Source organism: Oncorhynchus tshawytscha, linkage group LG05, assembly GCF_018296145.1.
Source record: "Oncorhynchus tshawytscha isolate Ot180627B linkage group LG05, Otsh_v2.0, whole genome shotgun sequence".
NCBI classification, from domain to species: Eukaryota; Metazoa; Chordata; class Actinopteri; order Salmoniformes; family Salmonidae; genus Oncorhynchus; species Oncorhynchus tshawytscha.
In genome coordinates, this window is record NC_056433.1 from 54,302,524 (window position 1) to 54,330,421 (window position 27,898).

At 44.0% G+C, this 27,898-nt stretch overlaps 1 protein-coding gene across 1 annotated transcript; it reads right to left on the reverse strand.

The window, feature by feature from the left end:
• Nucleotides 1-1,532: 1,532 nt before the first annotated feature.
• Nucleotides 1,533-25,587, reverse strand: LOC112251553 (zinc finger and BTB domain-containing protein 7A-like). Its single transcript, XM_024422534.2, has 4 exons — nucleotides 25,486-25,587; nucleotides 16,482-17,015; nucleotides 14,882-15,795; nucleotides 1,533-8,886 (listed from the first exon to the last, which is right to left on the reverse strand). Exons 1-4 carry the CDS (start codon nucleotides 25,585-25,587, stop codon nucleotides 8,478-8,480), a joined length of 1,959 nt encoding a protein of 652 aa, XP_024278302.2. The 3' UTR covers nucleotides 1,533-8,477.
• Nucleotides 25,588-27,898: the final 2,311 nt, after the last annotated feature.

Sequence of the window (27,898 nt, forward strand, 5' to 3'; positions counted from 1 at the left end):
ATGATGGCGACACATTGAAAGTCACTGAACTCTTCAGTAAGGCCATTCTACTGCAAATGCTTGTCTATGGAGATTGCATGGATGTGTGTTCAATTTTTATACACGTGTCAGCAACGGGTGTGGCTGAAATAGCCAAATCCACTAATTGAAGGGATGTTAACATACTTGTGTATATATGGTGTATATAGCCACATGGGCCTTTTATCAAGTACATTGCTCACCTCCTCCGTCATCTCTCCTCGTCCTCTCAGTCAGCGAGGAGAGTGAACGTGGATGGAAATGGCTTGCTTGAAATGAGAAGGTCCTTCTCCACTCAAGCATCATTAGGCAAATTACGTTTACATGGGTGGATCCCAAATAGATGTGTAAAGTGCTAAAAACAAAGTTAGTTGTGCAATACATTTTATAGATAAAACAATAAGTTGCATATTGTTTTTAACGTGTGTATGTTTTTCCTCTGGCAAAACAAAAGCTGATTCAAAGGGGGTGTGGTCGATTTCAAAACACTTCCGCGGTAGGATACACAGGAGTATGCTCGATGAAAGGTGGCTATCCAGGTGGGGACCCCGCCGTTTGGATACTAACGAATTGACACACTCTTCGACCACTTAGCGGTTTCCGGGTCACAGAGAAGAGAGGACTGTCTTTTTCCTAGCGAGAATTTCCCCAAGTGTATCCTAGCGGGGCCGTTTGGGTCGGGATAACGACCTGTCACGTGATCCCGCTCACTCACCACAGGAAAGCCTGAAGGAATCAGGCACGGAAAGACAAGAGTGTTAGTGGACACTGCAGGGTCCAAGACCATAACAAACAGGGAGGAATTCATGTTAAGAGTCAAAGTACACATTTCACTTCAGAATATGTTAGAAAGTATAAAAAAAACATAATGGTGTGTTGCTTCTTTGCTTAAGTAGCTAAATACGGTAAATTATTTGAATGGGTCTGCTTCCGCGGTGGTGGATCCAGCAGAATGAAAAGCAGCAGTTTGTGTGTATAGTACAGATGCAGTAGCAAGTTACTAAAGTTATCTAGTTTTAGTACTCGTGTGTCATTTTAGAAAGTATACTGCCATCTTGTGGGGGGGACTGATGTCCTAAGCACTGCATGTGGACAAAAGTTGTGGGAGCTCTTCATAGCCAAAATAAAATATTGTAATAATTTGATACTACATTGATAGAATAAGTACATGTGTAGTTTATAATCTTAATTATTTGAAATTCACAAACAGGTTGGATGATTGTGTATTTGTCAGTAGGACCGTTTTAAAGTGAAGCAGATTGACTAAATATTGACATGTAAGACATTGTAAATGTACACATGTATGTAGACTATTACAGTACTTTGAACTGTTTTTAGATCATATTTGATGAGAAATGAATAATTATGAAGGCTACTTGATGTGGTTTTAGTGTGTGGGCATAACAAAAGAGAAACAATTTGCCTGACATTTGATGTGACAATAGCCAGAGACTTGCACCTGAATGCATTCTCTGTCTTTTCTTCGTAATAAACAAACACGAGCACACAAAAAGTCGCAACCATTGTTTTTTTTAATAGAAAGATCTTATTTTCTTTAAACCAGGACAACAGACATTTTTGGATATATTAAAAAAGAAAAACAGAACAGAAACCGAAACAAATTAAATTATATGGTTTAGATGGTATGGATTTAGTGGTCTCATATACAACACAATTTATTTTTGTAGCCAAAAGTGCAAATCTCCAAAACCACCTATCCCGCATAACTTCCAACAGACAATAACAGCCAATGTTTAAGGAAAATGACTTTAAAGAAGAGGATAGGGTTTTTAGCATCCAAGCCTGACAGACAGGAAATATTCTGCCTCCCCCAAATGTGCAGCAGAGTTCTAAACTAGTATGGATGATTAGTCATTTTTACAGTCAGAAATCATTCTACAATGATAATAACTCTTCTCCCTCACACCTGCTATATGTCTGCATACTATATCTTGCTGAAACTAATTTTGATTTGACAGAAAAAAAATCTAATCGAGGCCAATCAATTAATCGATTCTGTAAAAAACCTTAACTCCAAAGGTGACAAAAAAATGGCATAATCATTTGGTTGTGTCTATTTTATACCAGATCCAGCAATTTACTTTAGCTACACAAGGGTCACTAGTGTAGGGCATAGACACCACATACATTAATGTGGCTACTACATGTAAATGATGTGAGGGATAACAAAATAAAACAGCTTTAAATCTGCATGTTTGACATTAAGTAGTACAGCACAGTTCGCCTTCTCAGAAAGCTTATGTTATGGAAGTTTCTGTGCAATGCAACTCTCCCAATGATTTTATATGACTTGTTTTCCAAATATATTTGAGATTGTATGTGGATATAGGGAGACCTTGCCTTTACCCTTCCACTCTGAGAATCTATCTATCAGCTGAGACGGTGTGTGTGCCAGAAGTGTATGTATGGCCTTGTGGGGCGGCAGCTCGAATGGACCTAAACCCAAATATTCAAGTTTTCATTTTTTCATGAAGTTTTTGCATTTAAATAATCATCCATAATGAGAACAAAAATATAAACAAGAATAATAACAATAGTAATAACCAAAAAAAACAACAGCACACAATATTCTGGATGGCCTTTTGCAAAGTGCTTTGTTACAATAGCAGAAGCTGAGACAGACAGGCAGTTGGATGGCCAGGTCTGGAGAGGCCCAACTCACTGCCTGTCTGTCAGACTGGGGGTGGTAGAAGGGGGGACCGACAGATTGAAACACTCGGCTGTAAAACGCTGACTGTTCATCTCCTTCCACCCCCTCCGTCTCCCCACGCCAAGACTCAAAAGTGGAAATTACAGTATGAAGTTATGGAATGTATCCTCTATTGGTTGGTGACTTCAAACCACAAGTCTCTCTCTCTCTCCCCCTCTGCCTCCTAGCTTCCCCTGCTGAGGGCCTGTGATCTGTAATCAAAGGCCAGTCAGTAGAGAAGTGGACACCAAGGTCTGGAGAGAGAAACCCCCCCCTGTGCTTCTTATACCCAGCTACTTTTATACATTTCAACCTGATTAACACACACTTCTCAGCACTCTCCCTCCCACAGACAAGCTTTTGAATCAACATTAACAATAGTAACGGGGGGGGGTCAGTCACATGGCAATGGGGAACCAACCGTTTCCGCACTCCTTGTTTTGAAAACCATTTTCTTTAAACATTGGTACAATTTGCCAATTGTACATGGAAGGCAAAGAAAGAGATGTTAATTCTGAATCAAACCACAAACTGAACAGAAACAGGAACACCATGTATTTCAGTGTTGTTTTTCAACTTAGAAGCACAGAAAAATAGATCAACATTCCCCATCACCAGTTCCACAATTTTGCTACATCATATCATTCCCAGTGAAACACAACAAGATGGGGCAACCTGAACCATTGCACCGCAACCCTGATCTAGTCTCTCCCATGTCGTCGCTGCTGACCAATTTGGTCCAGTCCCTTCCCACCCCAATCCTGACCCTCCCACGTTGTGCAAACCATTGTAGCCCACTGACGTAGAGAAACTCCTAAACTGGCTAACCAACCAGCCAACAGCCTCTCTGGCCCCAGGGATGGCTGTGTAAGTGCCAGTGCCACGCTGTGCATTATGCCATACTACATATGTCATCCTCAACTTGCTGTGCTTCACCAGCCTGGACATTCAGGTGTGCAGCACCACTAACAAAACACACTCCTCCAACCACCACCCACTCCTGTCCCATGATTATTACAATTATCATTGTTATCAAATGTTTTGTGTGTCGTTTTTAATGCTTTCAGACATTTTATTTTGTGTCATAGTGAATTAGGAACAAAACATCTGGTGGATTTTGGATTAACCCCAACGATACGTCTTCTCTTTAAAGAGTTGTGAGACATCTCAGCGTAACGTGTTGGAGTAACAGTGGTCTAGGGCGGAGGCTGGGAGGTCTCAGCAGGAATGGGAGCATAGGACCACGAAGGAGGAGAGAGCTACACCACTACATCACCCAGTAGTATGTTTCTCTCACAGGGACACTTCTCACAATAACCAATTAATTCAAGTAAGTCATAGTAGTTTGGTCAAACACTACGGTGGGAGTTGGATTGAGAGTGTGGCTCACTAGAGATCAGCTTCCAGACAGTTTAATATATATTGTCTTTTGATTCTGTCCCCCACCTGCCAATCGTCCCAATGTTCAGTATGGAAAGGTTTACAGCCACACTCAAAATCCACATTTTAAACTAACTATGTGGAAGTCAGTGTAAGGCGCTCTGAAATTAGAATGAGGGAGAGAAAGGTTCTTCCATTCGTTCCGTTTTAAGTCACGTTCTTGCCCATGACCCATGTCCACCTGGGTGCTAGACGGAGGCCCAGCCTCAGACTTCTACTGGACCCATTAAACAAAGCTTAGTCCTCAGACAAGGCCAGTGTCCCAGGGACACTCACTCTAACTGAAGGACACCTGAATACATCTAGACCCTAAACACACTGCTCAGAGGGTTGTCATACTACCTCCCAGAGGCAGCATGCATATATATATATATAGGGCCTGAATGTGTACAACATTTCAAACATGTAGTTTCAGATTCGCTGTTACAACAGTTTTGTCTCCTCTGTGTGTACCATCCTAAAACTTTCAGAGCACCTTCAGGTTTTGATGTATTCAAATCCCATACATCCAACATGTTGTGACGACTTATCAAAGTCTTTTTCTCTTTTGGTTTGGTTAAGTAATGTTGGTACACTTCTCAGAAGAACCTCTACATGATTAAGTCTGTTGGTTAGGGGAATGGATGGACTGTCTGTGTTGGACCTTTGAGTGTATAACACCCTGTGCTCACAGAAACTCAAGGGCCTTGCTGAGGTCTCACGCCCTCCTTCCTTTAGTAGGACAAGGACTTTAGTGCAAACTCTCGCTGTCTCAGCTAAAGCACTATTTCCAGTGCTATCAGGCTTTATATCCCCGACCAAAACACCCCTTTAATCGAACTCAGAAAATACCCTACCCTCCCTAAACCAATTCCTATACCCCGACCCACACACAAAACAGCCATAAAGTTGATTAGAAAAAAGTGAAGCTGTAGGGACACCTTTTTAAGAAGAATTCAACATAAAGACATAAAAGGGAAGCTATTCCATCTACACCATTGATTTTAGTCCACGGAAATAAAGAGAATGTGAACTGATTCTACACAATTTCCTGCATACATATCGAGGGGGTGGGTTTTGTTGGTGTGTGGCTTGGTCAGAGGTGGTCTCATTCTGGATATGTTTAGAATTACTTTCATACCTTTATATCATATACAAGACATGAATAGCAATTTAGGGAGAACTCTATAAGAGTGTACTATGTACAATCAGGGTAACTTTGGCTTAACCAAGATTAAAGAAATAAAATAGGAATACAACTTGAAATCACAATATTAAGGCCCAAGAACATTATACGTTTTGATGGCTACATATACTTGAGTGATAACTTAGAACCCCTAACAGATCACCTGACTACGGCTTCTTTCATCAGACCTATTCATATACATGACTATATCCTGAGCTCCTGGCTGTCAGGCTATACATATCAACCCCTCTCATCTACCTCCTTGTCTTCTACTTGATCTGTGTATATCAAATACTGACAGACTATTGATTTGCATTCTTCTAAGAGGAGTCAACATCCCAGGGAAATAAGGATTTCAACAGAATACAAAGCAGTGAAAAGCGATGTAAAAAATGGTTGGGGGTGTGTGGAAGTTTCAAGTATACTCTCACACACACACACACACCGTTAGTTAGCCACTACTTGGAAAAGGGTCTATCTGTGTATGATTGAACTGCCGTGCAGTTGGTCTGAAAGTGTCTGACTGCGTTCTCTTCTCTGTGATAATATGTGGAGCTATGAAGGGAGCTGGTGAACAGATGGGTGGAGATAGAGTTTGTTTATCCAGGCTTGCCCTGAGACCCTCCAGCCATGCACACACACACACACACCCCACCCCCCACTCTGCATTAAGACATGAACATAGACAACTCACTAGAGCTTGTTTTACCAAACCTAACTTCAAGTGCAATCAGTTACATGGGGTTATTTTGTCTTTAAAAAAAAATGTTTTTAAGGTCACAAAACATTGTTTGTTTTTTGAACCCGCCTGACTTCTCTTAAGAGACCCGAAACACGCATACATCTTTCTTTTTTGGCAGCTTGTCGTCAAAAACTGAACAAAACTAGAGAACAAGCTTAACGGAACCACTTGCGATGGGGACATTAAGCTAATTCACCTTAGTTTGTTTCAAAGTACCCGTTTCTTTGACAAAAGTGCCTTTCTCAGTAACAAAGTGCATTCAGAACCTGCTTCTTTCCCATTAAGGTGCAAAGGACTGATACTCAGGACACAGCATTGCAGCAATGGCAGGGGAATTCAATCTACAGTCACCGGCACGGCACGGCACACTCTCCTTTGCCCCAAAACCAGTGTACAAGTATGGTTAAAAACACAGAGTTGACAAGCCAAGCGACTCAAAACACAAAGACAAACGTGTTCAGATCTATGTGAACCAGTGGCCATTTCCAAACACACGTCATAAGGCTGTGGAGCAACACCCCAAGATCTCTGGTGGCTGCCCTCATGTTTTTTACCAACTATAATGGCTGCCTGGCTTTTAGTGCACTGGCAGTTTGGGCAGCATGTTTCAACGTGTCCACAACTGGAGGAGCTGCTGACACTCCCAGCCCAAGTCTAGTGAGTGAGTCAGAGAAAAGACCCTGGCTGCCACACACACCAACACCTAGCAGCAGTCCGGTCAGCCACCGACCAGACCTCCTCTACCCAGGGCTCTATAATACCATGTACTCCACAGGCTGGTTTTGGGGCGATGGAGAACTAAAGTGAGAGAGAGAAAACGTCTGATTTGAACCCGTTCTGCCTGGAAAAGTGGCTGTGCCGGGGAGATTATATTTTGGAATGCAACAGACATTGTGAAATCCCCCTCCCCTCAACCTGCCTCACCCTGCAGCTGTGTGCTTATTTGGCCTCCCAACTTGGACAGGTATTTATTGCTCTCTTCATCACACAGGTTGCCTCATGGTTCTGTGGTCCCTAGGGCAAAAAAGACTGGAATAAGCACTAATACACACCTTTTCTCAACAACCTCCTTTAAATATACCTCACTCTGTGGGATCTCTTTAGTGAAGCTGTGCAAACGTATATATCTCGGTCTATCCCTGCTTTTCCTCTTTCAACCTGCTGTTGGTTAGAGGACAGATCCTGTCAGAACTGCACAAAGTTAACCACATAGTATCGCTTCTACCTTCAGGCAGGAACTCTATATACATCTCAATCAAGTGTTAAGTTTAGGACCAATGGGTTTCTAAATTCAATATATTCTAACATTCATATAGTTTCCTTTCTCTTTTACCCACAAGCTTCACTCTGTGAGAAATCTGACGTCAAGCCGAAGGAAACCCCGATTGGTAAGCTAATATACCTCAGCATTAAATCATCACCACCTAATGTGTATATCTATATATATACACACACGCATGTATACAAATGTAAAGTGTCAAGTACCCAAAGCAGTCACTCAAAAAGGGACAAACAACAATAACAAAGACAAATCAAAAAGAAGATAGAAATGAAATGTCAGGGTTGTGAGGGCTGAGAGTCAACGACGTGGTCAAGCCGAACGGCACCATGGCCATGGTAGTGCTTCAGAAACACACCCCCTCCTCCCCTCGCGTTCCCTACCCCTGCAATGGAAGAGCCCCCCAAACGTGGATTCGACTCGACATTTAAAAAAGATGAACCATAGATTTTTAAAATATATTTTATCGAGTAAGTAACACTTAAATCAAACCCTTGTCTGATTCTTTCTGAAGCCTTTAGAAAAAAGGAAGCTGCATCAGAGGTGTGGGTAAGTTAATCTTGCATATATTGCCATATTCTGACAATACTGTTTCTATGGTAACTGTACATTTTAGAACTGCAAAAGAATAGAAAAAGATTGGTTGCTTTCCATCTGAATATGAGAGATTACACTCAGTTCACCCCTGCAGCAGTTAGTAGGTGTGGGACACCTCATCGTTTGGCTCTGAATTCAAAACCTATTTTAACTGCATAGTTTGCTCAGGGTTTTCTGTTGTTTTGTTATGCATATAAAGCATTTTTGCCAAATGTATAAAAACCTAGATCAGACAGAAATGACCCAGAAAGGAGACATCATGGGTGTGTGATTTTAAGCGTTCCTTGCTATTTAACAGAACACTGACTCATGTTTGTCTGTTGTGTCTACTGTTTCCTAAAGCAAAGAAATAAAAGAAACTGAAAATATTAGATTTGTGACACCCTGATTTGGTTTATAGAGAAATAGTTAGTTGTGTTTTTTGTTTTTTGCCTTAGCGTGTTTTTTTTCTCTCTTGTTTCGGCAGCGGCCCCTCCAGGGGCCGAGTATGACTATGGCGTCCAGCGTCCCTCCCTGTCTCCCTGCCTCAGTGCCCCGGCTCCTCTGGCCTCTCCTGGGGCTGGGGACTGTGTGCATGGACCCTGGAGGCCCCCTCTGCCGAGGCTGCCTCCATGCGCCGTCTCTCCCTGCCACTGCGAGGGCCGGGGCCCACCAGCCCCATGGAGGCCTCCAGGAGCCCGGGGTCCCGTACCCGAGGCTTGCGGCCCCGGCGGGAGGGGATACCATTGCAGCCGTCCTTCTTGAGGTGGCGGTGCAGGTGGTCTGAACGCACAAAAGTCTTAAAGCAGCTGGAGCACTGGTAGGGCCGCAGGCCTGTGTGCACGCGCATGTGGTTCTTCAGGTCGTAGTTGTGGGCGAACGCAGCACCACACTGCGTACACAGGTAAGGCTTCTCTCCCGTATGCTTACGCATGTGAACCTTGAGCTTGTCCTGCCTGCGGAGGAAGAACACAGAGGCTCAGTCCAAGACAACAGAGAATTGATTAGTACAGTAGGAACTCTGATAGCAACAAGGGTAGTTAAGTACTAAGTAAACTACTACTATTAACCAAACAATAAGAAACACAATCTTATACACATTTTCATAGCCATTTCTGTCTATTATATTTCAGAAAAACAACCATTTGAACCATGTCTGTGTTGACATTGATAAAAAGTATAAAATGTTCCAAAACGTAGCTATTTATCTTTGCAATATATTACACAGTACACCTGGTTATATTGAGGAACGTGTGATCTTAAAGTAAGGTGTTTGTCGTGTGCAGGGTGGCGGCCCACGGGTGATTTATTTATTTCTGAGTCCATTTTTTAAACTTTGTTTATTGTTGGACATAAGACTGTAAAAACAACAGCAAATCAGCTCCAAGTGATTTTCATTTTTTGGAAATCTTTCCAAAGTCTTCCAAAGAGAATCTATGCGATCGCATACAAATGTAAGCAAGGTTTGAAATTATTATGTTTTAGTCAAATATTATATCTGTTTGGGCTTCTTGCGGTCAATTTGCAGTCTACAAATGACTTGCCATTATGTTCCGGCCCCCTGACCCTTCGCTCAATAACAAATTTGCCCGCTGCTAAATCTAGTTGATGATCCCTGGCCTTGGGTGAACATGCCTATGGAGGCAGTTTGTCTCCCTGTGTCTATCTCCCTCACTATAACAGCTGATGGACCACTCCCAGGTATTTTTTAAAAACTTTTTACTGCACTAAGGATATTATCGCTTGGATAACCTTGTGGCACAGGGGTCTAAGGCACTCCATTTCAGTGCCACTACAGACCCTGGTTCGATCCTGGACTGTATCACAATTCCATAGGGAGGGTTTGGCCGGGGTAGGCCGTCATTGTAAAATAAGAATTTGTTCTTAACTGAATTTCCTAGTTAAATAAAGGTTAAATAAAAATGGTAATTATAGTTTCTTTTTCATTCTTTATGCAGAGTGCACTGCACAGAACACCGGAAGAATTATCATTGTGAAATATGACTGGATTAATGTAATGTTTGTCTGTGTCATATAATCCCCTAAAGGGTGGGTTGCCAAATGGCGAGATTGACACAGATTTTTGTATTTATTCATTCAGTCATTCATTCATTCCAGATTGTTTACTCTGCCATGGCAGCCAGGTCATCTGAGGTTAGACCATAAACTTCACATCTTTATCTACAACATTTCTCAAAGCACACGTAGAGACCCGGCCCAGAGCTCAACGTTCAGTGTGGCTGGGTTCACGGGAAATCTATTTCTGGGGCAGATACCTTCACACACTAATACCTGGAAAGTGGAAATCCAATAAACAAAAAATGCTGGTGAACGAAGCACGTATAGGCAGATACACTCACTGACCTTAAACTACACACCACCCACCCCACCTCTATACACACAGTGACACAAAGTAGCACAATGACAGAGGTGAATTATTTAAAGGGCAGGAGGAGTGATTTATTAGTGCGAGAGCAGCACACTCTTAACCCTGATCAAACAGGATTAAGATTACAATACCACCTTCCCTTCTCAGTGCACTGCCGACCGGCTGAATTTAGACGCCACATTTAGATCAGGCACGCCCACCCGCCCGCCTGCGCAAAGGGTCCTGGGTATATCCAGTGTGCATCTATTTCCAATGCAAGTCCCTTGATTAATTAATTAGGGGGATGGTTTCAAGGAAGAGATGGTGCTCTTAAATATGGGAAAACTACCCTCAACCCCTCCCCTCTATCTCTGAAGACCATCCAGTTTGATTCTACTTGCCATATATTTTTTAACTGTGCTGTTTCACAAAAGGATGGGAATAAAAACAAACAAAAAATAACTAATGAAAAAAAGATTATACAGTATGTATAAACTGGAAGTAGAAGCCTAAGTGTTGTCAATTAGTTAACTCAAATTAGGGGAGGGGTGAAAGGGTTAGGGGAAAATAATAGAGGAACATATATTTACCAAAAAAATGATATACAGTTGAAGTTTACATACAGTTAGGTTGGAGTCATTAAAACTCATTTTTCAAACACTCCACAAATGTCTTGTAAACAAACTATAGTTTTGGCAAGTCGGTTAGGACATCTACTTTGTGCATGACACAAGTAATTTCTCCAACAATTGTTAACAGACAGATTATTTCACATTTAATTCACTGTATCACAATTCCAGTGGGTCAGAAGTTTACATACACTGAGTTGACTGTGCCTCTAAACAGCTTGAAAAATTTCAGAAAATGTCATGGCTTTAGAAGCTTCTGATAGGCTAATTTACATAATTTGAGTCAATTGGAGGTGTACCTGTGGATGTATTTCGAGGCCTATCTTCAAACTCAGTGCCTCTTTGCTTGACATCATGGGAAAATCAAAAGAAATCACACCTCTGAAAAAAAAGGAAGACCTCCACAAGTCTGGTTCATCCTTGGGAGCAATTTCCAAGCGCCTGAAGGTACCACGTTCATCTGTACAAACAATAGTATGCAAGTATAAACACCATGGGACCACACAGCCGTCATACTGCTCAGGAAGGAGACGCATTCTGTCTCCTAGAGATGAACGTACTTTGGTGCGAAAAGTGCAAATCAATCCCAGAGAAGCAAAGGACCTTGTGAAGATACTGGAGGAAACAGGTACAAAAGTATCTATATCCACAGTAAAAAGAGTCGTATATCGACATAACCTGAAAGGCCGCTCAGCAAGGAAGAAGCCACTGCTCCAAAACCGCCATAAAAAAAAGTCCGACTATGGTTTGCAACTCTACATGAGGACAAAGTCTGTACTTTTTGGAGAAATGTCCTCTGGTCTGATTATTTTTTTTTTTAACTGTTGGACCATGATGACCATTGTTATGTTTGGAGGGAAAAAGGGGGATGCTCGCAAGCCGAAGAACACCATCCCAACCGTGAAGCACGGGGGTGGCAGCATATTGTGGGGGTGCTTTGCTGCAGAAGAGACTGGTGCACTTCACAAAAGATGGCATCATGAGGAAAGAAGATTATGTGGACATATTGAAGCAACATCTCAAGACATCAATCAGGAAGTTAAAGCTTGGTCGTAAATGGGTCTTCCAAATGGACAATGACACCAAGCATACTTCCAAAGTTGTGGCAAAATGGCTTAAGGAAAACAAAGTCAAGGTATTGGAGTGGCCATCACAAGGCCCTGACCTCAATCCCATAGAAAATGTGTGGGCAGAACTGAAAAAGCATGTGCAAGCAAGGAGGCCTACAAACCTGACTCAGTTACACCAGCTCTGTCAGGAGGAATGGGCCAAAATTCACCCAACTTATTGTGGGAAGCTTGTGGAAGGCTACCCAAAACATTTGACCCAAGTTAAACAATTGAAAGGCAAAGTTACCAAATACTAATTGAGTCTATGTAAACTTCTGACTCACTGGGAATGTGATGAAAGAAATAAAAGCTGAAATAAATAATTCTCTCTACTATTATTCTGACATTTCACATTCTTAAAATAAAGTGGTAATCCTAACTGACCTAAGACAGGCAATATTTACTAGGGTTGAATGTCAGGAATTGTGAAAAACTGAGTTTAAATGTATTTGGCTAAGGTGTATGTAAACTTTTGACTTCAACTGTACATACAGTACCAGTCAAAAGTTTGGACACACCTACTCATTCCAGGGTTTAATATATTTGTACTATTTTCTATATTGTACAATAATAGTGAAGACATCAAAACTATGAAATAACATATATGGAATCATGTAGTAACCAAAAAAGTGTTAAATCAAAATATATTTGAGGTTCTTCAAAGTAGCCACCCTTTGCCTTGATGACAGCTTTGAACACTCTTGGTATTCTCTCAACCAGCTTCACCTGGAATGCTTTTCCAACAGTCTTGAAGGAGTTCCCACATATGCTGAGCACTTGTTGGCTGCTTTTCCTTCACTCTGCGGTCCAACTCATCCCAAACCATCTCAATTGGGTTGAGGTCGGGTGATTGTTGAGGCAAAGTCATCTGATGCAGCACTCCATCACTCTCCTTCTTGGTCAAATAGCCCTTAGATAGCCTGGAGGTGTGTTTTGGGTCATTGTCCTGTTGAAAAACAAATGATAGTCCCACTAAGCACAAACCAGATGGGATGGTGTATTGCTGCTGAATGATGTGGTAGCCATGCTGGTTAAGTGTGCATTGAATTCTAAATTAATCACAGACAGTGTTAACAGCAAAGCACCCCCACACCATCACACCTCCTCCTCCATGCTTCATGGTGGGAACCACACATGCGGTTATTATCCATTCACCTACTCTATGTCTCACAAAGACATGGTGGTTGGAATCAAAAATATCAAATTTGGAAATCTGACCAAAGGATACATTTCCACAGGTCTAAAGTCTATTTCTCCTGTTTCTTGGCCCAAGCAAGTCTCTTCTTATTATTGGTGTCCTTTAGTAGTGATTTCTTTGCAGCAATTCGACCATGAAGGCTTGATTCATGCGGTCTCCTCTGAACAGTTGATGTTGAGATGTGTCTGTTACTTGAACTCTGTGAAGCATTTATTTGGGCTGCAATTTCTGAGGCTGGTAACTCTAATGAACTTATCCTCTGCAGCAGAGGTAACTCTGGGACTTCCTTTCCTGTGGCAGTCCTCATGAGAGGCAGTTTCATCACAGCACTTGAGGGTTTTTGCGACTGCACTAGAAGAAACTTTCCACGTTCTTGAAATGTTCCGTATTGACTGACTGTGTCTTAAAGTAATTATGGACTGTCATCGGTCTGATTATTTGAGCTGTTCTTGCCATAATATTGACTTTGTCTTTTACCAAATAGGGCTATCTTCTGTATACCACCCCTGCCTTGTTACAACACAACTGATTGGCTAAAACGCATTAACAAGGAAAGAAATTCCACAAATTAACAAGGCACACCCTTTAATTGAAATGTATTCCAGGTGACTGCCTCATGAATCTGGTTGAGAGAATGCCAAGCGTGTGCAAAGCTGTCATCAAGGCAAAAGGTGGTTACTTTTAAGAATCTCATAGAAAATATATTTTGATTTGTTTAACACTTGTTTTGGTTACTACATGATTCCATGTGTGTTATTTCATATGTCACTATTATTCTACAATGCAGAAAACAGTACAAATAAATGAGTAGGTGTGTCAGTTTTTGACTGGTACTGTATATATTTACAAAATAATATATGGGGGACTGGAAATGATGCAGACAGTTACATTGATGGAAGCTACAATCCATTTGCAATTTTAAAGCTGATCTACCCCCTAAAAAAATAATAATAATGATCTACCCCCTAAAAATAAAACAATTATCATACAGGGAAACCAGTAATTGTAGTACACACTGGCCTGTAGCTAGCTGGGCTGTCTGAGCAGGGGCAGATTTCATTAACTGGCTAGGGACTGGGAGAGAGAGAAGGCCAGTCGCTTCTGCCGTGGGCAATAATCAACAAACTCAGGGATCAGTAAGTTCAAAACAAATTACGGCATTGGCACAGATAGGGCACCACTCTGCTTTTAACCTCACTGCCTGTATCAGAACAAACATTTTATAGCAGCCTCCTCCTCGATAGCCTGTTATACCCCCCCGTTAACATTCCAGGACTTTGCCATGAGCCCAGTCTCTATAAAACACATCTTTATGACACTCTGTCCCTATTCACTAGAAGAAATATGTTCATCTCTGACTAAAGTTTTCCAGAAAGGTCTTGGCAAAATGATCCATATTATCACTTGGGGCGGGGGAGGGACATCTAGGAGATCATTTGTTTCCTATGCTATCAACAATGTTTCTCACTTTGTTTTCAGGAGAGTGAAGTAATTAATTGACATCTAGCAAACATTTGGCTAAAGTAGCTATTGCTAAGCAGGAGTGTCCTTGGCTGTGGGACAACAGTGGTCTTGTTTTTCCTCCAGCCCTCTTCCTGACCATGAGTAGGTATGACATGGGTCGTCAGTGCATTAATTGGGGCGTACCTGGTGAAGCGCACTTTGCAGATGGCGCACTCGTAGGGCTTCTCTCCCGTGTGCGTGCGGATGTGGCGGGGTAGCTTGCCTGCACCCTGGATGACTTTGGAGCAGATTGGGCACTTCTGGAAGGCCTTGGAGCGCATCTTCCTCTCCCCTCCACCCCCTCCTCTCTCTTCTCCTCCTCCTCCTCTTCCTCCCCTCTCTCCTCCCCCTCTATCTTGACTGGAGCCTCCCCGTGTCGCCCAGAGGGGCAGCAGTCCCTGTGAGACGGCAGCATCCTCATGCTGTGTGCTGTTAAAGTAATTCAAGTAAAACTCCACGTCCGGGTCCTCCCCCTCCCCCAGCTCCTCCCCAGCCGCGGCCCGCTCCTTCTGCCTCTCGATGGAGTCCATCATCTGCTGCAGGAGTGCACTGGCCGAGCCTCTCTCCCCATCCCGCATGCCATCTTCCTCCTCTTCCTCCTCCGGCTCCAGTTTGGGCTTCGTGGGGAGGAAGAAATGGCCGTTCTGGGCAGGGGCGTAGAAAGAGGCCCCTGGCCCCCCTCCATTCCCCCTGGCCCAGGTCAGCATGTCCCTGAGGTTCTCAGAGTGCTCCACCTTTACTTCGTCCTCCTCGTCCTCCTCCTCATCATCTGGGTCCTGTGTGGGGGCCTGGGCAAGGTCCAGGGGAGAGCAGAACTCGCTGGGGCCCCCGGGGACCCCGTTGCTGTGGGACCCATTGCCATGGTTAAAGTGCAGGTGTGTGGGCATGTCCCTGAGCTCTGGCGTGCTGCAGCTGCTGCTCCAGTGGGCCCCTCTCTGGAAGTATTCTAGATACTCCCGGGCCCGCAGTCGATTCCCCTGCTGCCCCCATCCTCCTCCACCCTTCCCACCATCCCCCTCATCATCATCATCATCCTCCTCTCCTCGCTCACTGCCCGCCTATGAAAAAACAAAACAGGATTTCATAACTCACACACTCATACTCAGACACACACAAAACAGAAAGACACATTACCATGAATATGACCACACCACTTCTATTCTACATTTTGAAGCGTAGTATGTAACTGCAATATGCTTTGTCTATATAATGCAGCTTGTGAAAGAGCACACTGTCCTGAGACTCAGAGACTGGTGTTGGCCCAGCGCGGGTAAGTGTTAAAAGTTTAGTGTTATTGTGACCCCAGGGTGTGGATGTGTGTTTGGCAGTGTGAGAGAGAGAGAGAGAGAGATTAATGAAGAGCATGATGTAAGCGTGCTGACTATGTGATGGCCAAAGACTGATGATGGAGTGTTTGTTTGGTAGAGTGACGCGATGACAGAGGTTGTGTGGTAAGTGGTCTGTGGCGGCGCAGTTGGATGGAAATCAAGCATGGCATTGACAACACAATAGTTATAACTCAAAACAAGAGAGGTTTGACTGATTTCCACATAGGTCGTACTGAATACATGTATTTTAACTGTACGGTAAGTCTCTTTAGATTAAATCGTTTGTTAAGTGACTATATTTCGGTGCAGATCTACCCGCAGGACATACTAGTAAAGGCCATGTGATGGGATGTAATGATAGGACAAGAGACTGTTGACGGAATGTTAAGATAGTGTTGTCATGATGACCAGCCTACCGGCGGGGAGAGCACTTTGGTGTCCAGTAGGTGAGTGCAGACTTCCTGGACGGGCGGGATCTCCAGCAGGCGGGCGGCAGCCAGGATGTCTCCCACGGAGCTGTGACTGATCGTTAGCGTGGCTGTATAGGCAAAGTCCAGCAGGGCGCCTAGGGCCTCGGCCGCCACAAAGTCTATGGTGTAGACGTTCTGCTGGCTGGCGGTCGGGCCCGAGGTGAACAACTTGTGGAAGTAGGAGCTGCAGGAGGCCAGGACCGAACGGTGGGCAGTGAATTCCCTCTCCTGGGTGATCAGGAGCACGTCGCACAGAAGGCCGCTGAGGCGCTGCTTGTTCAGACTGCCCAGGATGTCTGCGCTGTGCTCGGGGAAGGGGATGCCCACTGGGCCTTCCTCCGCCGCTTCCCTCCCCCCACCCCTGAGCCGCCGCCCACCCCTCCCACCGGCTCCCGACGACATCTTCCACCAGCCTGCCGCCGAGCCGCCAATCACAGCCGCCGCCCGCGTGTCCGTCCTGCCGTCTGTCCGTCTGCCTGTCTGAGGGAGGAAGATATGGAGAGGATCAGTTCTCAGTCTTTAAGACACACATATGCCCAGTTCAATTCCTAGGCAATACTCCTTGGGAGTATTACAGTAGCAATGCACGGTAGGCTAGACGCCTCAGGGTAAGGGCTGGGGGTTATTTTGAAATTACAGTAATTTCAATGTGCTCCGACAGGCTTCAGCCATCACACCGGAGACAACACATAAAAATAACATTGGCAAGAGTTGCAATTTCACAGTAACGGCATTAGTCTGACTCCAATTTTATACTTTAAAAAGTTAAACAAACCGTAAAACTCTATGAGCAAGGACTACTTTGAACAATGTACACAGAACATTTCACAAAAACATATTTATTGGCAGAATTGAATTATGGTAAAATCCCCCTTTTTATGAGACTACGTTTTCCAAAAACTCTTTAAATATCTGCTGCGAATTAAGATTAAAAAATGCCTGCAGAAAGAATGGGGTGTCAACTATGACATATTGAGTAAAAAAGTATATTTTGGTTATTAAACTACAGTAAGTGCAGTGGATTTACAAGCGTTAATGGAATTACAGTAAAAGAATTAGATCATGGTCCCTGATTTGTACTATACAGAAATGCATCATTCTGGATATGAATATAATTCTCTTCATTGTGATGTATCCAGAATAGGTACACAAAAGGTAGGGAATATGCAATATTCATCTTTTGCCTATTTGGTTGTTATTCTAACGAGCTCCTCCCCGAAATAAGACCACATTTGGTTGGTCCTGACCACACTAAATCTGAACCAGTCATAGATATCTATGTTTCACAGTAAAGTACAGTAAATATGTTCAGTACACTACATAATACTGTACTCATGTGTTCTACTCAACTGTATAGTACTGTACAGTGTTGGTTAGTGCCATTCAGGATTAGGTAGGATGATTTTTATTAAAGCATATTGGATGACTGTCATTCATATTCCATTCACCAGTTCAATGTAACATTGACAGGTTTAGGCTACTACATGATACTCTAATTTGCCCAATACCCATGAGGTTGCTACAACCTAGGCTATGAATTAAAGTTTACAACGTAAGTGCACAGGTCAAGAGACAAATTAGAGTAATCAAGGTGAAAGACAGTGACCCATTCCATACCACCTTGCACACTCTCACCTGCATCTAGCTGATCTAGGGTGTAATCATTAGCCCAAACCGTTACAAAACGTTCTGTTTCTATTGGATAAATTCTTGTAGGTTCCTCCCCGTTTCGTTTGCTTCCATTTAAGAAATATTTTGCAACAGAATCGGTGGAATGAATACACCCATGATCACCCTCACACACAGTTGACTTTCCTCTGACCATTTCACTTTGCTTGTGTACTCTACTTTTCTGTACTGTTCTCTGTATTGGTTGGTTCAGATTTGGTCCGGCCAGAGCGGACCGACCAAATTTCAACTACTTTTCAACATCCATGGACGTCCGGGATCAGTCGGTGCTCAGTGGTTGAGGATGCTTGTTACGGTAAATGGAAAGAGGGTAGGTGGTAGCTGTAATGGTACCTGTCAGTAAGAGCTGGGAGAGGTGACATTAACTGGAGAGAGAAGAGGCAGAGGGAGGTTGTCCAGTCTGTTTTCACAGTCCTGCTTTGACCATCAGATGACAGAAAGAAAACAATTATGAGCTGAACATAACAGTATGCCAGTGGAAGGGAGGACAGTATAAGGTGACACTATGAGCTGAACATAACAGTATGCCAGTGGAAGGGAGGACAGTATAAGGTGACACTATGAGCTGAACATAACAGTATGCCAGTGGAAGGGAGGACAGTATAAGGTGACACTATGAGCTGAATATAACAGTATGCCAGTGGAAGGGAGGACAGTATAAGGTGACACTATGAGCTGAACATAACAGTATGCCAGTGGAAGGGAGGACAGTATAAGGTGACACTATGAGCTGAACATAACAGTATGCCAGTGGAAGGGAGGACAGTATAAGGTGACACTATGAGCTGAACATAACAGTATGCCAGTGGAAGGGAGGACAGTATAAGGTGACACTATGAGCTGAACATAACAGTATGCCAGTGGAAGGGAGGACAGTATAAGGTGACACTATGAGCTGAACATAACAGTATGCCAGTGGAAGGGAGGACAGTATAAGGTGACACTATGAGCTGAACATAACAGTATGCCAGTGGAAGGGAGGACAGTATAAGGTGACACTATGAGCTGAACATAACAGTATGCCAGTGGAAGGGAGGACAGTAGCAGGTGACACTATGAGCTGAACATAACAGTATGCCAGTGGAAGGGAGGACAGTATAAGGTGACACTATGAGCTGAACATAACAGTATGCCAGTGGAAGGGAGGACAGTATAAGGTGACACTATGAGCTGAACATAACAGTATGCCAGTGGAAGGGAGGACAGTAGCAGGTGACACTATGAGCTGAATATAACAGTATGCCAGTGGAAGGGAGGACAGTATAAGGTGACACTATGAGCTGAATATAACAGTATGCCAGTGGAAGGGAGGACAGTATAAGGTGACACTATGAGCTGAATATAACAGTATGCCAGTGGAAGGGAGGACAGTATAAGGTGACACTATGAGCTGAACATAACAGTATGCCAGTGGAAGGGAGGACAGTATAAGGTGACACTATGAGCTGAATATAACAGTATGCCAGTGGAAGGGAGGACAGTATAAGGTGACACTATGAGCTGAACATAACAGTATGCCAGTGGAAGGGAGGACAGTAGCAGGTGACACTATGAGCTGAATATAACAGTATGCCAGTGGAAGGGAGGACAGTATAAGGTGACACTATGAGCTGAATATAACAGTATGCCAGTGGAAGGGAGGACAGTATAAGGTGACACTATGAGCTGAACATAACAGTATGCCAGTGGAAGGGAGGACAGTAGCAGGTGACACTATGAGCTGAACATAACAGTATGCCAGTGGAAGGGAGGACAGTAGCAGGTGACACTATGAGCTGAATATAACAGTATGCCAGTGGAAGGGAGGACAGTATAAGGTGACACTATGAGCTGAATATAACAGTATGCCAGTGGAAGGGAGGACAGTATAAGGTGACACTATGAGCTGAATATAACAGTATGCCAGTGGAAGGGAGGACAGTATAAGGTGACACTATGAGCTGAACATAACAGTATGCCAGTGGAAGGGAGGACAGTATAAGGTGACACTATGAGCTGAATATAACAGTATGCCAGTGGAAGGGAGGACAGTAGCAGGTGACACTATGAGCTGAATATAACAGTATGCCAGTGGAAGGGAGGACAGTATAAGGTGACACTATGAGCTGAATATAACAGTATGCCAGTGGAAGGGAGGACAGTATAAGGTGACACTATGAGCTGAATATAACAGTATGCCAGTGGAAGGGAGGACAGTAGCAGGTGACACTATGAGCTGAATATAACAGTATGCCAGTGGAAGGGAGGACAGTAGCAGGTGACACTATGAGCTGAATATAACAGTATGCCAGTGGAAGGGAGGACAGTATAAGGTGACACTATGAGCTGAACATAACAGTATGCCAGTGGAAGGGAGGACAGTAGCAGGTGACACTATGAGCTGAACATAACAGTATGCCAGTGGAAGGGAGGACAGTATAAGGTGACACTATGAGCTGAATATAACAGTATGCCAGTGGAAGGGAGGACAGTATAAGGTGACACTATGAGCTGAACATAACAGTATGCCAGTGGAAGGGAGGACAGTAGCAGGTGACACTATGAGCTGAACATAACAGTATGCCAGTGGAAGGGAGGACAGTAGCAGGTGAACCAACTGTGGTTTTTGGCAACTATGATTTCCCATTGTAGCCAATTCAACTATAGTAATTCCGTTACTGATTTATTATTAGTGAAAAACAGTTGGTAGGTCTACCTTTCCTTGTTACTTCTGTGAACTTTCATTGTCCTCCCTCATGAGGGAGAGATATTACAAAATATCTTAAAGATATGTAGGTTTGCGGAAACGGAATTACAAGACAAGGCAATGTTTTTTAAGGTAAATGATTTCTCCAAAACGAAATATACAGTAAGTGTTGATATTCGTTGGCAGGGGTCTTTTCGTCAACATTGTGTTTTAATGTACATTTGAAGTCGGAAGATTACATACACTTTAGTTTTTCAAACACTCCACAAATTTCTTGTTAACAAACTATAGTTTTGGCAAGTTGGTTAGGACATCTACTTTGTGCATGACACAAGTCATTTCTCCAACAATTGTTTACAGACAGATTATTTCACTTATATTTCACTGTATCGCAATTCTAGTGGGTCAGACGTTTCCTGTGCCTTTAAACAGCTTGGAAAATTCCAGAAAATGATGTCATGGCTTCTGATAGGCTAATTGACATAATTTGAGTCAATTGGAGGTGTACCTATGGATGTATTTCAAGGCCTACCTCAAAATGCAGTGCCTCTTTGCTTGACATCTTGGGAAAATCAAAATAAGAAAAAAAATTGTAGACCTCCAAAAGTCTAGTTCATCCTTGGGAGCAATTTCCAAACGCCTGAAGTAACCACCTTCATCTGTACAAACAATAGTGCGCAAGTATACACACCATGGGACCACACAGCCATCATACCACTCAGGAAGGTGACACCATCTGTCTTCTAGAGATGAACGCACTGATGCGAAAAGCGCAAATCAATCCCAGAACAACAGCAAAGGACCATGTCTTCACAAGGGAACAGGTACAAAAGTATCTATATCCACAGAAAAACGAGTCCTATGTCGACATAACCTGAAAGGCCGCTCAGCAGGGAAGACGCCAATGCTCCAAAACCACCATTAAAAAAGCCAGACTACGGTTTGCAACTGCACATGGGGACAAAGACTGTACTTTTTGGAGAAATGTCCTCTGGTCTGATGAAACAAAATATAACCGTTTGGCCATATTGACCATTGTTATGTCTGGAGGAAAAAGGGGGAGGCTTGCAAGCCGAAGAACACCATCCCAACCGTGAAGCACGGGGGTGGCAGCCTCATGTTGTGGGGGTGCTTTGCTGTAGGAGGGACTGGTGCACTTCACTAAATAGATGTCATCATGAGGAAAGAAAATGTGGATATATTGAAGCAACATCAAGACATCAGTCAGGAAGTTAAAGCTTGGTTGCAAATGGGTCTTCCAAATGAACATGAACCCCAAGCATACTTCCAAAGTTGTGGCAAAATGGCTTAAGGAAAACAAAGTCAAGGTATTGGAGTGGCCATCACAAAGCCCTGACCTCAATCCCATAGAAAATGTGTGGGCAGAACTGAAAAAGCGTGTGCGAGCAAGGAGGCCTACAAATCGGACTCCGTTACATCAGCTCTGTCAGGAGGAATGGGCCAAAATTCACCTAACTTATTGTGGGAAGCTTGTGGAAGGCTACCTGAAACATTTGACCCAAGTTAAACAATTTAAAGGCAATGCTATCAAATACTAATTAAGTGTACTTCTGACCAACTGGGAATGTGATGAAATAAATAAAAGCTGAAATAAATAATTCTCTCTACTATTATTCTGACATTTCACATTCTTAAAATAAAGTGGTGATCCTAACTGACCTAAGACCATTTTTACTTGGATTAAATGTCAGGAATTGTGAAAAACTGATTTTAAATGTATTTGGCTAAGGTGTTTGTAAACTTCCAACTTCAACTATGCCTCCATTTCTCAAAAATATAGACTCAGCTTTCATTTGACACCCAATTAGATATGCTCTAATGAACTTCCTGTCAGTGCTCATTGGTCCTTGGTCCTTATAGATGGAAATACTCATGTGTTGAAACATTGCTCACTAATATCACAATAACGTGGCTTGTCATTGCAAGTAATGGACCGGTTTTGACTCTGCTCACTCTGATACTAAAGATCAAACAACTATTAAATCCCGTCAGAGTTACTATGGGCTGGTTACTGTGAAGAACCCAAAGTTCTCCACAGTATGACACACTGTTTTTTTATGAACTCAGTCCAGCTTTCAACTTACTCTTGAAAGTTGTAATAGTAGAATGCCATTTCGAAATTGGGATGTGCATAATCAGTTTACCTCTTGTCATGTCTGTCACTTTATACCTTAAACACCAGGCCCCAAATGATGATGATGAAACATCATCAACGTACAACAGTTACCATGATTTCACTGACGATCAGCTATTGGCAGACATTGTATTTACAGACCAATCTAATAGAAACTACATCCTTCAGTGTTGGATTAGCTGGAACGCTGGATATATTGGCCCACTGCTGAACCTATTACCATGAGAGAGAGAGTGAAGGGCAGTTTAAGGGAGAGCAGGGAGGATCAGAGTGCATGCTGGGAGGAGGAGCAAGAGGCGGGGCTGTGCAGCAGCGTGTGCATCGCTCTGTCAGTTAGGGTAGGGGGAGGCTGCCGGTTACAGACCCCGTGGAAAAACCCCACTGGAGGATGACACGCACAAGCTGCAAGGGATCGCTATTAAAAAGGGAGGTTGTCAATCCAGTCTGAGCCGGTTACCCCACCCTGTACTGTGTGCCAAGTTTCAGGAAAGGCTGTCCCCTCGCTCACGTGTGCAGGGGGGATTAAAATTATAGACTGCAGCTTGCCTGCGCGGGGGAGGGGAGGGGGCTCAAGCCCTCCCTGATTTGTCTATTTACACACACACACAAAAGCCAGTCCCTCCATTCTCCATCTGCCAGGGAGACCCAGCAGGGGGTGAGGCCAGGGGGTTTATTCTCTAGAAGAGCAATGCATTCAAATGACATTCCTTCAGATCAAGCCTCTTGGTATGTACACTAGACCTGCTCAACCTGGCTGCCTCTCCTCTCCCCTGCTCGGCTCTTTCCCACACCTCCTCACAAAGCTCCACCTCTCTCCACACCTAGAACTCTGGCACTGTGTCAGCACTAACCACAGGTCATACTTAGGTAACGCTCTCTGAGAAGTCAACTCTGGGTACTATGAACATAACTGCCCTTACTCTGCTATTAACTCCACTCCAACACTGTTGACAAAGATTCAAATCCTTAAAACAGACCTGTCAGTCAACTCATGTGTGACATACACGCATTGGCCAGTTTATTAGGTACACCACCCTGTTTAAGAAAATGGTTTTCTCCTACAGTGAGTCAAGTGGCAATGGCTTGCTATATAAAGCAGGCAGAAATGTATGGAGGAATTCAGTTACTGTTCAATTGAACGTTAGATTGGGCAAAACGTGCGACCTAAGCGACTGAGCGTGGTATGATCATCAGTGCCAGGCGCGTCGGATCCAGTGTCTCAGAAATGTCCAGCCTCCTGGGACTTTCACACACGACACATCTAAGGTTTACAGAGAATGATGTGAACATCAGTCAGCAGCAGCCTGTGGGCGAAAACAGCTCCTTTATGAGAGGTCAAAGGAGAACGGCAAGAATAGCGGAAGCTAAAGGGTGGGCCACAAACAGGCAAATAACAGAGCAGTACAACAGTGGTGTGCAGAACAGCATGTTGGAACGCCCTTGTTATGGATGGGCTGTTGCAGCAGACGATCACACTGGGTTCCACTCCTTTAAGCTAAAAACAAGAAGAAGTGGCTCCAGTGGGCACACGATCACCAATACTGGACAATTGAGGAGTGGAAAAACATTGCCTGGTCCGACGAATCCCGGTTCCTGTTGCGTCATGCTGATAGTAGTCAGGATTTGGCGTAACAGCGTAAGTCCATGGCCCCATCCTGCCTGGTGTCAATGGTACAGGCTGGTGCCGGTGGTATAATGGTGTGGGGAATGTTTTCCTGACACATGTTCGGTTCCTTAATACCAATTGAGCAAAGGTTCAGCTCCCCAAAGAATTCAGGTTGTTCTGGAGGCAAAGGGGGTCCGACCCGGCACTAGATGGGTGTACCTAATAAACTGTGTATAAACACTTTTCTAAGTATGGAAAACCGGTCCATCTGTCTCGTGGTAATCTTAAAACAACATGCAAATAATACTGTCCCACTTGGTCCCATTCAGAGTAGTGTGTGTCTTTTATTCATGACACAATGGCCTTTCATTTTGGCTCAAACCCAGTTAGCCTACTCTTTCTCCTTTAACCCTCTACCATTTTGATATGCAACTGACCACACCGCCACTACAACCTCTCCCATTGTCTTCCTGATAAAATTGCCCTGTCTGACATGGGCAAATGTTATTATCCTCCAACTCTCATCTGAATATGCTGTGGGAGGGGAGTGAGGGCAGAGAGAGAGGGATAGGGAGAGTCAGAGAGAGAGGGATAGGGAGAGTCAGAGAGAGAGGGATAGGGAGAGTCAGAGAGAGAGGGCAACCACAGGGATAACGGTCACGTCCTTCACAGTGTGGAAATAGATCCTGGGTGAGCCTACAGAGACTCAAGCCGAGTCAACCTGCCCTCACTGATGCTGCTGTTTACTGCACCAGGCTGCTGGGCTGGTCCCTGGTGCAAACCTGCTTACACATTATCCCCAGGAAATACATGCCTGACCCTGGGTCACACACAGCTCTGTGGAGGGGAAAAGAGGCTGAAAGGAGTTAAAACAGCCCAGCATACAGTCCACTGAGGCATCCAGCTGCTCTGTCATGTCCTTTACACAGGAGCTATAGGGAGAGTAAAGGCCCAGGCCAGGAATAACCTACAAAGATGACCCAAGAAAGAAAGAGGAAAAACTGTACAAACAAACCTGATCCTGACACCTTCTCATGGCTTGAAACATTCCTTATCACTTATTCATGGCTGTGGGTGAGAGGCTGCAGCACCACACCGTCTCAGTTCCCAGGGCTGCCACCGACCAAGAGCTGCCTGCCTAGTTCACTGGGTCCCACTCCGCACGCAGAGCGCTGCTTTGCAAGTCAAACCACTACTTACTGCTGCAGATCCCACTCCTCCCCCACCATCACTCAACAATAACCCCTGCGCTTGCGCCAAGCAAACGTTGAGAGCCGCTATCAAGATTAGATTTCAGGGATGATCCAACGCAAGACTAGGACAGGGATCATCAACTAGATTCAGCTGCGGGACCATTTCTTCTTGAACGGTTGGTCGGGGGACGGAACATAATTACAAATCATTTGCAGGCTGCAAACTGACCGCAAGAAGCCCAAATCGATATATTTGACTAAAACAATCATTTCCAACCTTGCTTACATATGTATATGATCACATCTCTCTATTATGCGTGGGAATACTTCGGAACACATTTCCAAAATGTAAAATCCCTTTGAGCCAATTTCTAGGTGTTTTTACAGTCTTATGTCCAACAATGAAAATTCTCAAAAACAATAATTCTATATTTTTGCTTTTGCCCCAAAAACTTGGGGGGCCAAATAAATCCACCGGGCCGTCAGCTGGGGAACCCTGGACCTGATCGTCAACTTCGTTTCAGTTCAATTGGGCTTTTCTTAAAACCTGTGAGAGATAGATGGGCTTCTCCCCTAGTTACAGTAGTTCCCTTCTTATTTAATGACCATTACAGCGATATGTTGTGGTTAAACCGGTAGTTATAAACGTGGTTATAAACTGGGTGGTGCGTTTTACTGGAAATATCATCTCAGGTCAACTGAAACCCGTGTCAAAGGATCTACAGTCTGTCCTACACATAACATTCATCCTGGAGTACAATGACTATCAACCTTACCCAGATCAACCTCAGGTGTTCCTTACATGACAAAAATGTATGTCACTTCAACTAAGTTCTTTACTATGATGCTTTTTATGAGTAGTCAACACCACAAAACTACGTTGCTCTGCTGTGTGTGGGGGACAAGTAGCATATCTGTGAATAACCAAACCAGAGTGAAACAACGAGAGCAGAAGCCAGGGTCTAACTCCTAGAAGCATAGATTGAGTAATATAAATGGACAACAGAGTTCACGTAGGCTGTCTCTCCCTGGCTGACTGTCACGGGATAAGCAGAGCCCCCTGATGATTAGTGACAGGAGTGCATGCAGCACAGGGAAAGGGAATCACTGGATCGGGTCACAAGGGTTCAAGGTCAAGTCACAGAGGATATTACAGGATAATCGGAAAAGCTATGTGGAGAGGTGGGGGGGCTGGACAGTTCCAAGAAGAACTAGATTCTGACTGAGGTTGAGCCTGCCTGGTCTAGTGCTAGTGTGGCTGTGTGAGTCATTACTGCCAGGCTTGGTAGGATAGGAAGCTTGATTGGTCGTATTGGGAGCAAGCAGGAAGAGGGCGAGCAACTGATAAAACTGGAGTTGTGGGGCTGGGCTACTCGACTTGAAACACGTCCGACATCTGCCAAAAATCAGACAATGCCCCTGACTGAAAGGTACTGGGTGAGGCAGCCTTAAAAACTCACAACCTTGACATCAGCCCACAGAATACTGTAAATTGAATGTGTTTCAAAAGTGTCTGAGACTTGAGAAACCTTAGCCACTGTAAGAAACTAACCCCTCACTGCAGGAAGGGTTTGACATCATTATCTTAAATCTTTATATCATGTTTGTCAATAAAAGTTTAGTGCAAGGGGAAGTGGGAGATTTTTATGATTTAATTTCAAAGGTCTAAGTTCCTTTAAGGGTACCATTACCCCAGAGATCGCGAGATAGCTGGTGGAGAGCCACTGTCGGGAATCACTGGCTACTGTATGGGTTTACTGTACCATCCCCCTCCTCCTTACAAAGTAAAGTAAACCAAAGTGAAGGCTCTACTTGGCTTTCCTTGCCTCCCTCCTCTAGCCTGACTCCCTGCCTCCCTCCTCCAGCCTGACTCCCTGCCTCCCTCCTCCAGCCTGACTCCCTGCCTCCAGCCTGACTCCCTGCCTCCAGCCTGACTCCCTGCCTCCAGCCTGACTCCCTGCCTCCAGCCTGACTCCCTGCCTCCAGCCTGACTCCCTGCCTCCAGCCTGACTCCCTGCCTCCCTCCTCCAGCCT